The 20,365-nt window shown below is 34.0% G+C and overlaps 2 protein-coding genes across 2 annotated transcripts; one reads left to right on the top strand and one right to left on the bottom strand.

The window, feature by feature from the left end:
- Positions 1-566: 566 nt before the first annotated feature.
- LOC145641786 (proteasome subunit alpha type-3) lies at positions 567-7,769 on the top strand. Its single transcript, XM_081692745.1, has 9 exons — positions 567-910; positions 1,035-1,118; positions 2,961-3,034; positions 3,648-3,734; positions 3,832-3,916; positions 4,038-4,084; positions 4,413-4,478; positions 6,209-6,299; positions 7,450-7,769. The coding sequence occupies exons 1-9, from the start codon at positions 767-769 to the stop codon at positions 7,519-7,521; spliced, it is 750 nt and encodes a 249-aa protein (XP_081548871.1). The 5' UTR covers positions 567-766; the 3' UTR covers positions 7,522-7,769.
- Positions 7,770-18,802: 11,033 nt separating this feature from the next.
- LOC145642853 (uncharacterized) lies at positions 18,803-19,228 on the bottom strand. The gene has a single exon (XM_081694016.1). It carries the CDS (start codon positions 19,226-19,228, stop codon positions 18,803-18,805), a length of 426 nt encoding a protein of 141 aa, XP_081550142.1.
- Between the last annotated feature and the right edge of the window lie 1,137 nt (positions 19,229-20,365).

Raw genomic sequence — 20,365 nt, 5'->3', positions numbered from 1 at the left:
TCACGGGAATAAGGAGAATGGAGGGAGTATGGCAATATGTTGCGTCCATCGACGATTTACTCTAGTCAGCTTTAGAAAGAGGGTATATCAAAATAAGATAAGAGGGGATGATCATGTGTAGATTCAGGTGAGTAAGGACTTTTATTTTTGTTATAAAATTAAGTTGGTTAATTGTGTTGGATAAATTTACTTGAATTAATTTCAAATCTTCAAATAATGGATGCTTTTTTGGGAGGGAGGGGTATTTTCATTTGAGTTAATCTCAAATCATTTACTATTTAACTACAAATCGAATAAACTTTGGTCTGGTAAAACTTGTCAAAACCTAATAAAATTGACCCATTTTCAGTTACTCGACCAAAAAGAATTGCATCAAAGCCTAAATCAACTCGCATTAAACATGTGGATTGTGAAATTGGAAATGAATAAACTCGATCAAACCCATAATCAATCTTAATTAGACTAACTAAAAACTCAATCTAAACAACCCGATTGTCACATCTTAATATTGTAACGTAGTCCAAAATAAGAATAACAACTCACTAGGAGAGTCCGTGTAGCGCACCAATTTGCGTCTCTCCCCTTTTGCTCTTTACATTGAAAACGAAACACAGATCTCTATCTTGCTCTCTACGAAATCACCTGCTTTTCTACATTTTCTAAGTCCGCCTTTTATAACTTTGTAGCACCAAAGCAGCAAAAACACACTCACACAAACACAACCAAACCAAAGCAAAGCAATTTAGAGGAGAGAGAAAAAGCGAAAATGAGCAGCATCGGAACAGGCTACGACCTCTCGGTCACTACTTTCTCACCCGATGGTCGAGTTTTCCAGATCGAGTACGCTGCTAAGGCTGTCGATAACAGTGGTACTGTTGTTGGCATCAAATGCAAGGATGGAATTGTTTTGGTAATTTAATGTTTTAGTCGAGATTAATTATTGTTTTTAGGGTTTTTAATTGGTTGATATTTTGATTTTGAATTTGAATTTGGTTTTGATTTTGATTTGGATTTGTGAATGATGTTGAATTTAGGGTGTGGAGAAGCTTATACAATCGAAGATGATGTTGCCGGGTTCGAATCGACGAATTCACTCTGTTCATCGTCATTCTGGAATGGTTATTTTCTATCCTTTTTAATTTACTGGGTTTGAACTAAAATTAGGAATTGAAATGGAATCTGTTAATGTGGTAGATTAATTGCAATTCAACTTTTTTTGCCTTGTTATTTCCAGCTAGTGTATTAAGTTTGAGAGTTTGAAACCATTAAGTTTGTCTTTGATTACTTAGTTGAGGAGTACGATTTATATCGTGTTGAGTTTCATTTGCTGGTTTAGTTTTGTATCTCGTGTTCGTTTCGTTACGTGGCAATGGGAAGGGTCATTTTGGTAGTATGGTGATGTGGCGATATTGATAGTTTTGGTACAATAGTACAGTTAAGGTGGCCAGGGTGGTGATAATGAGTTACGAAGTCGAGGAAATGAGCTATGGAGTGGAGTGTATATGATACCCATGGGAGGGGTAGAGTTTTAGTAAGGAGGACCGAGATTTATGGTAGTTTGGAATGAGAAGGAAAATAGTGAAGTATGTACCTAAGGAGGAAGTGGGTTTCCATACTTTTTCTGCAGACTGCAGACACAATAATCGTGAAGCCAAATGATTCCCTAATCGTTTAGTTCGATGGCTGTTCAAGTTTCTTTACTTCATTTATCAATTGCTTTAGTTTAGGGGCATCAAAAAATCTTTTAGTGTTATTATTATAAAGAACAAAGAGAAATGAGCTGGGTGGCTGGAGTAGAAGCTGTATGCTTTATGCAATTTGGGGAAAGAGACTAGGTAACAATGCTAGTTGATGGCTTAGAAGAGGCAAATTTATATGGGTTTCTAAAAGGCAATATCTTTGGTTGTTTGATATGATAGTCTGAATCTTTAGGAAAGAGTTGGTGAACTTGCTGATGATCAGACCTTGGGAAAATAAGATTTATATGTTAGCCCGACCCAAAACGTCTTTCTTTTTACTTATATGCTAAACTAACCAATTTATATTCTGCATAAAATGAAATTCAATTTAAAGGTTTGATATAGTGGATTTGTACTTGTGGGGTTTATCCAAAATATCTAGCAATAGTTGTGATTTATAGTGATGAGAATAAAGATTCCTCTCTCCTCTTACTAGACTGTACATCTCACTTGTTCTCAATTGATGTCTTTGTACTCTTTGTGATTTTGGCCTAGCGCTTGGTCCATAGCTAACTAGTTTACTGATAGTATTTTGGGTTTTAATTTTTAGAGTTATTAGAGATTATCTATGTGTAGTTTAAGTAACTTTACAACATCAAAATTCACTGTTGGTTCCATACTTTTAAATTGGCCATTTTTTGTTATTGTTGTGATTTATTCAGCGTGGGTGGGTAAAAGGGGGGATAGAGGGAGTTAGGGAGGAGTATAGCAGCAGGCACAAAGGGTATGAAGATCTTGCAGATGAAATGAAGTTTAGAATCTGACGAGCTTTTAATGACGGGGAAAGGATTTTGAAAATATTAATATTTTTTAATGTTGGTTTTGTTTTTTTTGTTTTCCCCAAATTGATGGCTGAGATTTAAGTGTGTTGAATAAAAGGTAGATTAAACCAGTATTGTGGGCACACAATTCCTAGCATTTGAGGTTTTTTTTAGTTCTATAATTTGCTTTCATTTGTTGACTTTGTTCATGGCCTGATATCTCTTTCAAGGATTATTTTCACTTCTTTGGTTCTTTAGCAATGTTTCTTTTTTTTTTTTTTTTTTGCTATATGACTGTGTGGGTTAACACTTAACAAACTATGTGAACTAATCTAATCCTTAGCACCTTTATCCATTTTCATTATGTAAATGTGTCTATTTGTTATTGTTTTCTCTTCCAGTTGTGTGTATTTGCACTTTCTTACCCTTCATACTTGCCATTTCTTTGTTTGTATAACAGGCAGTTGCTGGATTAGCAGCAGATGGAAGACAAATAGTTGCTCGTGCTAAGTCAGAAGCTACAAATTATGAGAGGTTGGTAATGATATGTGCTTATGCCTGTGTCTTTTGAGATCATATACTCATTCGGCCTAGTAATTTTTCACTGTCTTTTGGTAGTTTGTAAGCTGTAGTTTGGCTTTAGTAATTTATCGTGTGAAATTAAAAAAAGGCAGCCTCATATCTTAGCCGTTGATATTTGGTTACCTGAAAAAATTAACTGATTAATTTTAATTAGTGGCCTTGTATTACGGTTTGTTATACAGTGTGAAGCATTAATGATGGATTAATTGTTTGTTTAAATTAATTTGAGGTAACTATGACTATGTAGTTTATGCTAGCAAAATTGTATTAACCTCAAAAGTTGGTCACCACCACTATGTGGCACATGATATTTTGCTCCTCAAATTATAATGTAAATTTATTTTACTTTATTATTATTCCCCTCCAATTCTATTCTCTTTTTCCTTTTGTAGTCACCTTTCCCTAATTACACCACTAGCGCCCCCTTCCCTGACCTCTCCCTAGTCACCACTGCTCCCCTCTCCCTAGCACCACCACCATTCCACAATAACCCCCACTTGCGTCACATATTTATCATTTGCTTGCTACTTCATGAAAGCTAACTCTGGAAAATACTCTTCTGTAGTACCTATGGTGAAGCTGTCCCAGTGAAGGAACTTGCTGACCGCGTTGCTAGCTATGTGCATTTATGCACACTCTATTGGTGGCTCAGGTGCTATAGAATATGCCCTATATTAAATTACTACTAGTATGAATTTTTTGCCCTACATATGTTTAAGTCTCACTATCTTTGATGATTTGTGGTGCAGACCTTTTGGATGTGGAGTCATTCTTGGAGGTTATGACAGAGATGGACCACAATTATATATGGTTGAGCCTTCTGGCATTTCATATGTAAGTTAACAGGTTTATGCTTCCACTTTATTTGCATCTTTAGAGTTAAATTTTACACTTTTATTTTGTAATTGCTCTGCTATCTTTATGCTTAAACTGATCTTACTATATTTTGACACAGAGATATTTTGGCGCTGCAATTGGAAAGGGAAAACAAGCTGCTAAAACGTAAGCTGGACCTTCATGCTCTAGATTTTCCTAATAAAGGCCTCCCATTGAATACTGTGACTAGTTTTTTTCTCTACCCCTTCCCTCCACCCCACCCTAAATGCATTACTGATTGTCAAATTGCAGATAATGTGGTTGTTTGATTTGGGTTGCGTTTGAGTGGAGATAATGATTAATGCCTTTTTTCTGAATAAATTTCTTATGCAATAAGTAACTAATTATTCATCCTATGTAATTATATAATAATCTGTTATTCTGTCATGCATCTTCAGTAGTCTTACTTTGTTATTATATTAAAATTGAGATCTTTTGATTTATTACATCTCAGGGAAATCGAGAAGTTGAAGCTCTCTGAAATGACCTGTAGAGAAGGGATCATTGAAGTAGCCAAGATGTATGTGCTTTTTTCTTTTGGAACAAATTCCTTTTGGTTTTATATTTTCCTTATTAATTTTTTGCTTTCTTTTATAATGAAGATATTGTTTTGAAAAATACTACACTAGTCAGTTTTTGGCAGTTAGAGAGCTATTTTTCCGTGCATATGCACTATTCCTGATGGAGTTGGTGTCTCATGCATCTTTTAGTCTTTTGGGGTCTTGATGCTGTCCTTTCTTCGCCTATGCTCCATATTAAGTGGTCAGTTTGACTTTTGTACTATTTACATTCGCCACTGACTTTGACCAATGTTTGTCTCAATGTACAGTTTCCCTATAACAATTTTTTATAATTTATTGATAATTTAAGATATTGGTCAAAGTTTTGCATTGGCATGTGTGTGAGTCAAATAAGGGCACTTTACAAATGTAATTGTTCTCATACGAGGGAGTATAGTATTGATTTGATTGCTCTCCTCTTTCCAAATGTAATTGTTCTCATGTGCCTTTGTAGGCAAACATTGATGGAGAATTTTTCTCATGATTTACAACCACTGATTTAAAAAGATGATCTGCAAGGAATCAATATTTGGGAGAAGGGCATATTAGTCATAGTCTATTATTAGTGACTTGGGGAATAAGCTAGAGTTTGTTAGGAGAGTCTTTCTATATATAGACCTCATTAGGAGGAATAATCATCATGTTGAATATTGTTGAGGTTATGTCATTGGGAGAGAGTGAGCCTCTCCAAAGCTCATATTAGGAGAGAATCCACCTCTCAAAAGTGGAATTATCCTTCTATTAGTGTAATTCGCCTATTATCAATATAGTCATTGTTCTTCCCTAATTTCTGCCATATTTAGAGCTGTAATCTGGTCAGAAACCATGCTAATTCCTAGCATGATCATTTAAAAGTAATCATAAAATGATATCTCTTATAACATTTATGTTAAATCATATATCATTTTAACAATTTAATTCATTCTACTCAATTGACAATTATGGCTTGTTAATTAATTAGTAAATTAGCGAAAGTAAATGGCTTTTGCACATTAAAGTTGGTTTATGGAAGCTGTGTGATGCCCTCTTTTTGCTGATACACCTAAAGCCTTAATAGATAACTCATATTGACTTAATCATTGGAGAAATCTAGAGCTCATGATCAAGTTGATCTTTTCTATGAGCCTTACCTGGCCATTTGGATGCTTTATATCTTGGCTGTTCTAAATGGCATTATGCATAATTGGTTAGCATATCAAAGGTTTAGGATATGGAAATTATGTAGCACTTTTCCAAAGAGTAGGAAACAGAAATAAATGTTTTATTTTATTTTATTTTTGGTTCATTTTTAAATAAGAAATTGGTTTATTATTTCAAGTCTGAGAAATTAAGATGTTAAAGTAAATGAGTTTTAATTCGAAAATGTCCCTACCTTCAACTGGTCTTACCACTTAGCCCCTACTTTTGCATTGTTTTCCGCCTACCATGATTGATCATTTATACCACAACTTTTTTTCTTGATTGATAAATCCCACTTTGATGCTGGGTAGCTTTGTATCTTTTTTACTTTTGATAAGTAGCTCATCATAGAAGATGGGAATTGTTGACAGGGAACCATAAAGGGTCACTTGGAATAATTTGTATATATTTTTCTGCTATCTCATCCGCGTGTTTAAAATGAAGTTTGTTAAAGTATTATGATTGCCTGTTGGGATCATGACTACATTCTCACATTTGTTTGCAAATTCAGCATATACAAGGTTCACGATGAAGCAAAAGACAAAGCTTTTGAATTGGAGATGAGTTGGATTTGTGACGAGTCAAAACGCGAGCATCAAAAGGTAATCTCTTGTACTGTCCTTAAATGGCATTGCACCTTGTCATGTAGAGCCATGGAATTAGACTTGAATATAGGTTATTTTCTTGAAGCTTAAGATTGTGTAACTCAATATAAATAAATTTATAAGCCCTGCACATGGTTCAGTTTTTGTGCTTTGATTTACTGTTCTAAAGTTCTTTATGGTCGTCAAGATGGAAAAAAGCTTTTATCAACTGAAAGGAAAGAAAGAACCGAAAAGTAATCATCAAAGGGAGAGAATGGAAAGGAATTAGATTAAGGGTTTATGCTGTTTCAGAGATATGGGAACTGGGAATAACTATCTATGATTAATATTTGCTTTTTGAAAATGTGATAAGGGGAAATAAGCTTAATTTTCATCACCCTCAGGCATCAGTCTTCCTTCATCACAACTTTCATAGTTTCATCCTCTACTTATTCCTTACCATTATAATCCTCCCACATGTGCTGCCATTAATGCCAAATATCATGGATGTTCTGGTATTCATGGTTGGCTGCTCTTGATTAATTATTATGATGTTTGGCAGTCTGGTTCTTGTACTGAGATTTGTGGAGTCCTTACAGTGAGGGCTGGTATGGGACTGGGTTGGGTGTTGGATGGTGTGTCAATTACGCAGAATTTTGCGAGGGTGTAAAATTTCAAGTTGGGTGTTGGTGTATCAAGTACTCAGAATTTTGCACTGGTGGAGGTGAGCTCAGTAATTGTTGTTTAGTGGCTCCTGTGGTGAGGGTAGAAAATAGCACTGATGGTGAAGTTGTATGGCTGATAGTTTCAACTCTGACGGTGGGGCTAGAATTGGTTGTTATGGTAGTGTCGTAGTGGTGCAGGGTGTATTGATATTTGAGGGATTCTGGAAACTTGAGGGAGAGGGGTCAATAAAATCAGGATATTAGGTTTTGAGGCATTAGTTCATGCCAAAAGTGGTGGTAGGGGCTTGCAGAAATTTCAAATCATTCAGAAGGGAAACAACTCAAACAAGGATGTTGTAAACCCATAGCACGTCTGTTTTATGGTTTCGTGGATCAGCAGTAGATTACTTTGTTGTTGTATATCCAAGATGTTCATTGTTAATTGTCTTCTGTATATGGAGTAATATTTGCTCATTTATCATTCTTTTCCTGTTGGATGTCAGGTTCCTGAAAATCTTCTACAAGAAGCCAAATCTGCCGCAACTGCTGCACTGGAAGAGATGGATGCTGACTGATTTGCTTATGTGGGGTTTATTATTATTACAGTCATGTATTCAAGTGAACATTTCTGGAGTTTGGGATTGGCAGTAATTTGTATTCACTTCGCGACAGCTGCCGATGTAGCTGGCCCTTTATTCCAAACTTTTGAGCTTTTAGAAATGTGTTTTTAGTTGAACTGCCAAATTGTTCACCCCCTTGGATAAGTTTAGTTTTTAGTGGTGATAATTTCTTAATGAGAGGAGGTTGAACCCAATTGCTTTGTTCTCATCTATTTACAAATAGCATTAGATGTTGATGTTGAGTGTTAATGATGTAGGTCGAAGCAGTGCGACATACTAAATGCACGACATAATGTTGAAACCCATTACAGCCCACTTATGAGTGCCTCACATTGGAGAAAGAGGAGTTATAGTTTCACTTTATGAGTAGTTACTCCTACTATTGTCAATTGGTTTTAGTGTGGAATTTCTTTGGTCTTGTTTATGGATCAATCAAACTCTACTACTTGTTCGGGTTGCCCATAAAAGTGAAATTTCATAAATGTGTGAGTTGGAACTTGGAAGAAGTCATGATTTATTAACAACTAAAAGCAAAAGTAGTTGAGAGAATTATAAAAGAGAAAATATGAAATTAATAAAATATTATTGTGTTGAGTCCACTAGTTAGAGACTTGAGAGAAATAATTTACATATTGTAAAGTCTTTCCAAATAAGAAAATAAAGCATGTAATTAAAAACTGCCAGAAATGAAAGGTAGAACAAGTATTTAAAAACGGAGGGAATTTATTTCATGCAATAATTCTTTCTACTAGTATGCGAAGAGCCGAAGAGATCTCTTTGGCAAAGTCCTCGTATTTTATCATAATATTTGATATGGAGCTGGTTTGATTAAGGCTTCGTTTGATTGGTGTAGAACTAGGGGTGCTAAATGAGTTGAGCAGCTCGCGAGCAACTCGTACTCAACTCTATCAACGCTTGGTCAAAACTCGACTCGAGTTAGCTCGACTCGAATTGAGTTGAGCAACCTCTAACTCAACTCGATAATATATTATTAATATAGAATTTGAAAACAAAGTTACTATCTTTAAACAAATTTGACACTTATTAAGCCTTAATTTATATCCTAAAAAAAGAAAAAGTAAATTTTTAATAATATCTATATATAATAAGGAAAACAATATAAATTGAACAAAAATAAATAAAGGCATATAATAATACAAGGACCTAAATTTTAACGAGCAGATTGTGAGCTACTCGACTCGACTCGAAACTTTAACGAGCACGTTTTATTTGCTCGAAACTTTAGCGAGCACGAGTTGAGTCGAGCACCCCTCAGCTCGTGATCGACTTGCTCGATAAGCACCCTTATGTAGAACATAAGTTCCCTGGAAATTTCTTATATGGGGAATATTTCTCATATGTAATTCCTAGGATAATAGATGAATGTGTTAGAATGTCATGTGAGAATTTAAAAATCATAGGAATTGTGAATGATTAAGGATGGGGTGGGTGAATATATTCCTATATTTTGTAGGAAATGAAAACTCTCAAGAATTGTAATTTCTCCATTTTTACTCTATAATGTCACCAAACAATATGGTCAAAACAAAATTCATTGAAGATTTGATTGCCTATGGAAAACTAGTGCAACCAAACAATACCTAAAAAGATTGAAAGATGCGGAAATTTCTAGTTTACCAATATAAATGCTGCTGCAATAATTTAGATAGATTTAAGGGGTTTTTCTTTTTCTATATTTTCTTGTTGGAAAGAGTATTTCAATCAGTGGTGGAGCCTGAATTTCTATTTCGGGGAGACAAATTTGGGAGGTTAATATTCGACAAAAATCTCAAGAAAAAAATTGATTACACAAATTGTTTAATTTTTATTTGAAGTCATATATGCCAACTATTTCTATATGACAAAAGAAGAGTGAAATAAGAAATATGGGGAAAAAAGTTGTAAAAAGTAGACTTAGGATTCAAAACTAAGACCAAGTATCAACCATATTCATCCTTGAAATATCTACCGTAAATGTTTTTTATTTACACCTTTTTACTACATCCTTTTTTTTTTTAAAAAAAAAAAAACCTTGTTCTAATGTGGCTCTGCCACTTATTTCAAGGGTTATTCATACATGTAAGATTCGCATTATAATTATGAAGCATAAAAGTCAGATTTGGTATGCTTCGAGATGCAGTTATGAAAAGAGAACATTAGGATAAGGTTTATAAATTTCTGGATAGGAAAAGTGTTGGGCTAATGAAATGGGTAAAATGGCTTTATGAAATTATAGAAAATGGAAATGGCTTAGAAATCTAAGCAAGATTTAAGTGCTCATCTCTTTCAATACTTAGACCAAATAATGGTGGGAAAGATTAAACTCATCATCGAGTTTCGATCGTGAAGACATTTTTTGGTGTCTACATCTACGTAGGCGTATATCGAGCAATGCCTCACTTATACTTTACTTGCTTGCCATAGCTTTTTATTTTCTTTGTTCCAAGTTTATTATATAATACATATAACAATCCTAGAGTTTACTGCCCTGAAAACACGAGTTTCAACGAAATATTATATAAAGTTTGCTTATCATCATCAAAACCATATAAGGTTAACAGGACATGATATAAATCATTTTCAACAACATTATAATTTGGTGATTGGAGATGGTGAAATCCACCGAAGTGTGTATCATATTCAAATGAAAATGAGCTTTCATTGTGTGTTTTAAATTAAATATTCATCCAGTCGATATTACGCATTAAATTCCAACCTCAATAACCTCATAAGCCAAAAATACCAAGCCAAAAGCTCTAGAAGAAACTGCAACTTCCTCAACCACAGATCTACCAAATGTCCTCAGTTGTCTCTCAGAATGGAGGAAAAGGAAGGCAAAAAAAGCGGCGAAGTCACTAGAAGAGGAGAATGCAGAGATCGGAGTATTTCCTAAGGGGGGAAGTCGAAGGAGAGAGTGAAGATTCTGAGGGGGGAAGAAGATCAAAAGGTTATGGAAAAACATGCTAGAAGGTATGTCATAGGTTATAGAATTGATTTTGCATGGTGTAGAAATGCTAAGTTTTTAGAATTTCTAGATCTGATTAAGTTTTAGGGGTGGGAATATATATATATATATGTTAAAATGAAAAATTAGTTATATTAGTTGGTCATGGATGAATTCTGTAAAGAGTGTGTGTTTGATTATAGTGTGTGCACTAGTAAAGTAAATGGAGTGGATTTGGAATTTAATGCTGGGAGACTTGGAACTTTGTTACAAGTCCTTGTAAGGGGTTTGATACCTACATGAAGGGGCGAAGTAATCTCTTATTTCAGAGGAAAGAGGGGTGTAGAGCATTATGAATCACAATGACTTGTCTCCACTGCACAAATTGTTGTTTAATCTTGTGAAAAAATCTTCAGTTCTAGAACTCAAAAGAAGAATGAATAGTGCTTTCTGGATATGGCCTTAATTTTCTGCCTATAAAAAATAATTAAAATCAATTTTCCTGCTTTGATGATGCAACACCTAGATCATTGTGTAGAAAAGGAGATAAAGGTTGGATATGGTGCTATTCTTGCTTTGGTGTTTGAATATATAGGTTGGATATATATGGCGGATCTTAAGAAGATTCTCAAGATTCTTAAAGAATAATGATCAGCTTCCAAGCCCTACAACCTATCCTCTTGCCTAAATTAATCCCCTGTCTTATTTTTATGGAACAATGTTATGTTTGTTTTGGTACTTTGGAACTTATTTTTGTTTTTAACATTTTCGAACTTGATATTTTAATAACTCTAAATAGTTGGTTTTTGCTATGTTTATATTTTCTGAAACTGTGTATATATGAATGCAAAAATGGTTAAGAAAATACAGGTTAATTTGTGTGAAAGTGCTAGCTTAAGAGAACTAGCCAGCGCTGCTTCCAGTTTCCAACACTCAATGAACTGCTTGTGGGGTTGTGATTATATGAATAAAACTTTGAAAAGTCAGCTTTTTGATAATGCCAAAAGGGGGAAAAGTAGGAGCAAACTTGGAGGTGAAATTGTTCTAGTTCCAATTAAGTAAGTAACAAAAGTTTCTCTTATCTAAATTCTTTATGTGCTTTTTGTTTTGTTCACTTTCTTTTCGTATTTCAGTTTGAGTGTTTGTATGTTTCTTAGATATGCTATGTTTTGTTTTCTTTTGAAAAAAATTAAAAAAAAAAACAAATATGAACCTTCTATTTTACTTTGTTATCCTCAGAAGTTTTCTTAGTTTATCATCATCAAAAAGGGGAAAATTATTGACCCTTAAGAGGTTTTGATGATGATGTTAATGATTGAAAAAACTTTTGTCTAATAAGAGTTTTCTAGTGTTTTGATGTTTGCAGAATGAGTAAACTCTGGGAGTTAAAGTGAGGTATGGGACAGTGGAACTTAAGAAGACTAAGGATCATAAGTAAAGACAGAAGAAGAGTTTCAGAAAGAAGTTCTCTGACTAAGCTGTATGGAACTACAAGGTGTTCCCTAACAAAAGCATATCAAGAGCTTCCTAACAGAAGTACGACAACAAGTTCCGACAAGACTTGGTCTGCAAGTTCTGGTGTAATGCTGGAGAAGAATGATAGCAAGTTGTCATGACCTGGACTAGAGATGTCAATGGGGCGGGTGGGGGCGGATATTGGCCATCCCATCCCCATCCCCATCTAATATTTTCATCCCATCCCCGCAGCGGGTCCAATATAATATTCATCCTATCCCTGCCCCGATGGGCACAACTCTAAAACCATCCCCGCCCCACCCCCCACTAGGATATCCATCCCCACCTAATCCCCATCAAAGACCCGACTAATCCCCACCCAAGACCCACCTAATCTTCGTCTCTCAAATACACAATCCTATATGATTAATACTCCGTACGAATCATAATAATAAAACATTCATAATATTATACACATTTTTGTTTACAATATAAGTGTAGTACAAAGTATTATAATCAATATTTTATTTCACGTAATTATTTTATAAAATAGTATAAAAGTATTTAATTTTTCTTTTAAAAATGTATAGACATGGGTATGAGGTGGGGATGGGGCGGGTACGAAGTGGGGCGGGGCGGGGATGGGGCGGGTACAACTTAAAATCCATCCCCGCCCCATCACCCATGGCGGGTATGGTTTTTATCCCCATCCCCGCTCCACCACCCGCCAAACCGAGACCCATCCCCGCCCCACTGGGGCAGGGATGGAGCGGGTCTCCTACTTGACCCGCCCCACTGACATCCCTAACCCGGACTGCGATTCCAATTGGAACGTGACCTCAACAATCAAGAACCAATGTAGAGCTCGAGATATCAACTGAAAGATAAAATTCATAACTTAGATTGTATTAAAGATTGTAGTTGTGAGAGCACAGTGTGTAAGCTTCTAGTGTGAAGCTGAGTGTAGGCACTCTGGGAGTGTCGAGTGAATCTAAGTGTGGTACTTAGGTTGGGTAGGATAGGGTCCTATCAGGTAGCAAGTGTCCAGGTAGGAACTTGTGAGTGTAGCAGAATTTCGAGTAGAAACATGTGAGGTAGCAAGCTTACGGGTAGTGGCTTGTGAGTGTAGCATGTTTCCGGGCAGGAACTTGAATTGTGATAAAGGTCCACTAGGAGTGTTGCCCTAGTGAAAGTTTGGTTTGCAAATCTCGAGTAGGGTTGAGGTTTTTCTTCTAATTGGGCCCTTGAAGGTTTCTCCTCGTAACACTTGTTGTGTGCTTTAAGTTCCTTTTAAGTTTTGTTTTATATTCCGAAAAAGTTGACCTAACTGGAACCTACTACAATTCACCTTCCCCCTCAGCTCGTAGCAGTTCATCTAAACTATCGGGGGGCTAATTGTAAAGGATAGCTCTTCTAATCCGAATTTAAATGTGAAATTTCTTCTAATGGTCTCAGGTGACTTATAACCGGTTGAATAGGTATTTTTTTTTTTAAAAAAAATAAAATTAACTTATACGTGTCACCACGTGATTAGTCAAAAATACTAATTAACACTTAAAAAAATATTAGTTACTAAATAATATTAAACTAAGTAAATATAACGAATTATTTAATAATAATTAAAAAAAAAACAACCACCAGCAGCAGCAAACCTCCCTGCCCCAGTCCACACCCCACCCAGTTCTCCGCCCCCACCTCCATCCCCATCCTGCCTAGACCCACCGATTCCCCTCATCGGTGCTTCCCTTCCCTTACCGCCTACGTCGCCACAACCCCACCACAAAATCCACTTTTCCTCCCACGAAATCCACTAAATCATCATCAACGAACTCGAAATCATACTCAATATCATCACTATAATTATCAACATTAAGAAGCCCATTAGCCATCAACATTAAGAAGCCCATTAAGGCAAATTTGTAAACCATAAAAATTCAAACCAGTAATAAATAATTAAATAGGTAGAAAAATATACGGGAATAATTATTTCATTAATAATTTGTGGGTTACAACTCTCGTAAATCTCTTGATTCCTCTCTCCAAAGGGTTAGGGTTTTGATATTTGTTTATAGTACGGGGCCTTGTCGGCTTAATCCATACTATGTACCTACAATATTTGGTAGTAGGGAGAAGATGGGGTCTTTGTGACTTGTTCCATCTGAACCTAATTAAACCCTAGATTCGATCCTCTTTATATAGAGAGTCGTAGAGTAGTTTACAAGATAATAATCATATATTCTACGAGATCCTGAAGATAAACATCTTATATTTTTTTGATATTTATCTCCTTATTAACATATATCTAACACATAATAATTAACAAAATTTCGGTGTCAACACAATCTTCCTCCTCTAAATAAGAACCAAACCCTGAAAAATATCTTCTAGAACTTCACCAAAATCAATGGCTATTTAAGTTGGGGTTTGTGCTATGGTGATTTCGGGGTAAAGGAAGAGGAAGCGCCAACGAGGAGAATCGTGGATTTGGAAGCAACGATGAGAGAGTGGCTACTGGAGCGGGAGAGTTTGTGGGGAACCGAGGGTGGGGGCAAGGACGGTGGTTGGGCTAGTGATGGTGGTGGGTTTTTTAGTTATTATTTTTTTTTTTTGTAATTTAATTAATTTATTTTTTGGCCAATCACACTCTAACACGTGTTAATTAACTTATTATTACAAGTTAAAAAACCGGTTGGGACCCTTAGAACAAAATTCATATTAAAATTCGGATTATTAAAAAAATAATCCAAAGTTAGGATAATTTTGGGTGAATCGTGAAGTTGGGATAATTTCTATTAATTTTTCCTTTTAAATAATCCTAAATCACTTTTCGTATTTTTTTACCGCTCATAATATTAAACTTTGATATTAATCGTTGGTTAGTGCTATAGCCACATGGTGTGAACAACCATACATAAAACACTGCGAATAATTTATTTTAAAAGTTTTTTTTTTTGTTTTTTTAAATAATTTAAATTATACACTATATATATTTTTTTCGCACTTGAAATTACAACATCAAATTTCATTCATTAATTTTGGTAATATTATGATTTATTTTGTTAATAATAAAATAAAATGTAAATATTAATATTATTTGTCAAAATAATGTATTTTATATTTTATTTTGTATATTTCTTGTGATTCCTTAATTTCTAACAATTTTTTTTAAAAAAAATTTATTGACATAATTTCACATATATATATGAAAAATAAAGGGTAAAGTTTTTTCTTGCATTATAAGTTTTAATATTTTGTATGAAATTATCATCTCATTCATCGTGTATATATAGATAAAATTATTAATATTAAAACATAATTTTTATTTTAAAAAAAATTTAAATCCTATGGAGTAATATCTAAAGATAATTTTTAGTTTTATAGGAAACTTTGCAAAGAGTAAAGCTTGGTTCGTGGAGGCAGATGCACGCATTTGCTCCAAAATACAAAAAGGCGGAATGAACATGCAGTAGTGATGCAGGTATATACTAATGTATACGGGCATATAAAAGAACATAGTGCTCATTTATAATTTACATGGACATATACATAAAAGCACATAGTGTTCATTTATAATGTACATCAGATTTTTATGCAATAATTTTTTATATATATTTTTTTTGAAAGAAATTTTGTTTAATGAAATAGATAAATAGTACTAAAATTATTTTTTTACCATACATAATTACAAATCATTTCAATTTTTTTTAATTATTATTAGTAGAAAAATTGCATTTGGCACCCCCCATATGGCACCGGTTCAGCCCAAACCGGTGCCAAAAACCGGCCCAAAATTGGGCGGGATTTTAAACAAAGGGAAAAGGCACCGGTTCAGACCAAACCGGTGCCAAAAATACAAAGGGCACCGGTTTGAACCGGTGCCACTGAACCGGTCCAAGGTTTTTAGGAAAAACCGGAAAATTTAAACCCTAAAACCCTTATAAGCTTCGATCTCCTTAACTCTCCTCCTTCTCTCCGCCTCCATTCCCCCATTTCATCTCCTCTACTTCTCTCTCCTCCTTCTCTCTCCTCTCTCTCTCTTCGTTCTTCTTTCATCTCCTTCGATCTCCTCTCTCTATTCGTTCTTCTTTAATTAGTCTTTCAACTCCCTTCGATCTCCTCTCATATATATGCAGCAACCAAAGCTCGAGGACAGCCGATCTCCTCTCATTAGCGCAACAACAGCCGCCGCCACCACCACAATGTTCGAGCACCACCACCAGCATCAACATCAACAACAATTTCTGGGATTTTTTTTCAAGTTCTGGCTTTTTTTTTCGATTTTAATTGTTTTTGTTTTCGATTCACCAATTTTGGTTTTGTTTTCGATTCACAAATTTTGGTTTTTGATTTTGGTTTTGGTTTTTGATTTTGATTTTCGATTTTGGTTTTTATTTTGGATTTCGTTTTTAGGGTTTCGATTTTAATTTGCCTTTTATTTTGGATTTTGGTTTTTTTTCCTATTTGTTTTTCGTATTTGTTTTTTTTTTCCGATTTTGATTTTGTTTTTTTCGAATTTTTGGTTTCTTTTTTTCGATTTCAATTTTGGTTTTTTTTTGGTTTTTGATTTTGATTTTGGTTTTCGATTTTGGTTTTTATTTTGGATTTCGTTTTTAGGGTTTCGATTTTAATTTTCCTTTTACTTTGGATTTTGGTTTTTTTCCTATTTTTTTTTCGTATTTGTTTTTTTTTTTTTTTTTTCCGATTTTGTTTTTTTTTTTTTCGAATTTTTGGTTTCTTTTTTCGATTTTAATTTTGGTTTTTTTTTTTCGTTTTTGATAATTTTTTATATTTCAATTTCAATTTCTGTTTTATATTTTATATTTTGATAATTTTGGTTTTTTTTTTTTTTTTTTCGTTTTTTATAATTTTTTATATTTCGATTTCAATTTCTGTTTTATGTTTTATATTTTGATAATTTTGGTTTTTTTTTCATTTTTGATAATTTTTCAATTTTTTGATAATTTTTATATATTCTTAAGCTTATTTTTACCAATTGATTTTTTTTTTCTGTTTTAATTAGTGTGTACAGATTATGCAAGAATATTGATATGTTCATGTTGTAATTTTTTTTATGATTTATAATGTAATTTTTTTTTTATTTATTTATAATGTTAGTTGTAATTGATCTATATTGTAATTTTGGATTTCATTATGTATTGTAAATTTTGGATTATATATATTGAAACCAATTCAATTTTTGTTGTGAATTGTTATTTTTTTTTTTCAGTTGATTTTATTGGTAAGTGAAAAAAAACCAAAAAAAAAAAAAAAAAAAAAATGGACATTTTTGGCACCGGTTAACCGGTGCCAAAACCTGTTTATGGCACCGGTTTTGAACCGGTGCCAAATAGGGGGGGTATTTGGCACCCCCCACATAGGCACGGGTTCAAACCGGTGCCTTAGGCCGGGTTTGAACCGGTGCCAAATGCGTTTTTTCTACTAGTGATTATTATTTTTTTTTTTTTTATTTTTTACCAAAAGTTCACTTTAAAACTTCAAATCCATTTAAATTCCTCAAACCTCAAGCAAAATTTCAAGAAATTCGAAATTTTGAGTCCAAAACTGTTTAAGATGACAAATAAAAATGAAAGGTAAGACCAAATTCGACATTCATACTTGTTTATTTAACATTTATACTTGTTTATTTTGAGTTTGAGTGTTTGTTTTCTATAAATTTGATTGAAAATTGTTATATTTGATTTTATTGGGAATTAATTGCGATTTTGAAGTAATTTTGTTGTTGCAATGAGAAATAAAACGAAGTTATTGAAGAAGATTGACCGATTAATACATTTTGGAAGAAGAAAGCAAGCAACTAGACAAATTTAGAAAAAGTTGTAGATCCAAACAATACAATGTACACTAAAATACAGTAAAATGTTTTTTTTTTTTCATACACTTACATGATCCAAATAATACAATGTACATTAAACATGTAACCAACATTATAACATATAAATTCATTAGAATATAATACAATGTACATTATAATACAGTAAAATTTACTTTTTCATATACATAAATGATCATTTATACCAAATGTACATTTACTATATGAATAATGTTCTTTAATATTATCATGTTCTTTACTAATATTACAAATATTTTTCAGATTTACAAAAAAAACATATAAAACTGGATGCTCTAAATAAAATAGCTATATGTTCTGTACAAAAAAAACTATATGTTCTTTACTGAACAACTAAATGTTCATTCCGCCTTTTTTTTTTTAAAGAAAACCGGATGCACCGAGCATTGTGTATCCGCCTCCACAAAGAAAATTTCATGCAATGAGCTATCCTATAAATGATGAATTTTGAGAACAACTACCATTTAAAACTTTTTTTTCTTTAAAAACCATAACAAAAACATAAAAAAATTTAGTAGCACTACCTTATCATGTTTATTTGGTAATTGACATCATAATAGAGTATGTACTCATTATCGTTTATGAGTTAATGAATGAAGTTAGTTAGTTTGGCAAGCTAAGACAATTTGATGTAAAAACATTTTTGATAAACATATATAGATAGCACTCATTAAAGTAGTTGATCAACAATCACAAGATGATACATCAACAAGTACAACGTATGTTACAATGTTGGATGGGCTGCTTACATGTAAGCAGAATTATTCAAACCAAACCATAGATAAAGGATATAAAATAGAAACGATAAATACCATATTAAGCGAGAAGAAGAGGAATATCTTGGTTGGTGTTGGCAGCAGAGATATCACATTTGGTGGGATCCTTACTCCTTAGGGAACAAAGAGTAAGGAAAGCATGGACTATCCCCTTCGTTTGAAGTAAACTTTAAACAAGTTAAGTTGTATTGTTCATCGAAAACACGTATGGCACCGGTTATGGTCATGACTCATGAGCGGACCAAATGGGACAACAATCCCAGGGAGAACTTCAACATAGAGTTGGACAGTGACTCCCTTAACGTCGCTGAGTTTTCCAGTAGATATGGTGGCCGAAATCGTTGGTTGGCACTCGAGTATATTTTTTACAGGGCCTAAAGCCTTAGTCACGGTACAAGCACCCTTCAAGTTAATCGTTGAACTGAGGGAGTCATTGGGTAAACTATGGCAGTTGTATCTCTGCACATCATCTGGGAAAAGCGAGGGTGGTAATTCATACTGGTTCAAGATCTCAGGGATTGAAGCAAAGCCCGGGCAGAGGGCATGCACGAAGGATAGTGTTTGAGTAAGAGTGAGTGCGAGGAGGGCCAAGGAGAGAGTGGCTGTTTTTGGCGACATTTTCACTATTGGATGACTATGTTTATGCTGTATTGGATCAATGTTGTGGTGCTGGAGAATGCATTTCATGCTACTCTATTTATAGGTTCAAAGGTATACGAGTATATACGCTGTTGCAGGTATGTGTTTTTTTTTTGTGTGTATGTAGCCACCTGTTCATCATGAGTTATGGGATCCAACCCCACTAGAAGCAATTTTGGGTGGCGATTCCCTTACACCCCCTCCCCCCCTCCCCATCTCTCTCAAAATGCCTAAACCACTAACTCGGGCCAGGAGGACTTGTGAGAGCTTAAGAGGTCCTAGCCCAATAGAGCCCTTTTCCTTACCACCAAAAAAAAAAAAAAAAAAAAAAAAAAATGCACTCACTTGTTCATATGTGTTATGTAAAGAGAAAACAATTTGGGAATCGAGATTTGGCACTAAATGAAATACTTCATAGCCGGTGAATTAAATTTTTATTTTTCGATTTGCATTCCGAAAAATGTCTCGTAAAGGTTTTGGGGGTTATTTTTATTCTTAAGGATCTAAATTGAGCTTGAAACAAGCAAAAAAATAACGTAAATGACTTAATTCAGCTTAAAAGATAAAGGCACGCAAATCGAGGTATTTTATAACACGCTAAATGAATCATGTACGCTATTTTTTTTGCTTGTTTTGAGCTCAATTTAGGTCATTCAAAGATCAAAATGACCCCCGAAACCTTTTCATGCATGACATTTTTCGGCACGCAAATCTAAATATAAAAATTTAATTCACCTGCTCCGGTGAGAATGGTGGCCGGAAAACTCACTAAAGGTGGGATTTGCACCCAAGTCATTAGTTTGTGGCGTTTTGGCCACTAAGCAAAAGTATAGGGTGTTGAGTGTAACCAATCCATAGTTTAGTGTGTTGATGCCAATAGATATAATATTTATTTCATTTAAAAAAAAAATATTTAATTCTTAAAATATATGATATGCATGTATCTTTACTCTCAAATATTTATTTACTATTATAGTGCCCGTGTGATGCACATATTACAAATTATTATGTTAATCTAGTCGAATAATAACACATGGAGTATGAACAGAATTCAATGCGTATCATAGGGTAATAGACTCTTTTAAATTGACTAATGATCTATCTATGCGAGTTTTC

Source organism: Chenopodium album, chromosome 8, assembly GCF_948465745.1.
Source record: "Chenopodium album chromosome 8, dcCheAlbu1.1, whole genome shotgun sequence".
Lineage (NCBI taxonomy): Eukaryota > Viridiplantae > Streptophyta > Magnoliopsida > Caryophyllales > Amaranthaceae > Chenopodium > Chenopodium album.
This window is presented reverse-complemented; position numbering and strand designations above follow the sequence as displayed.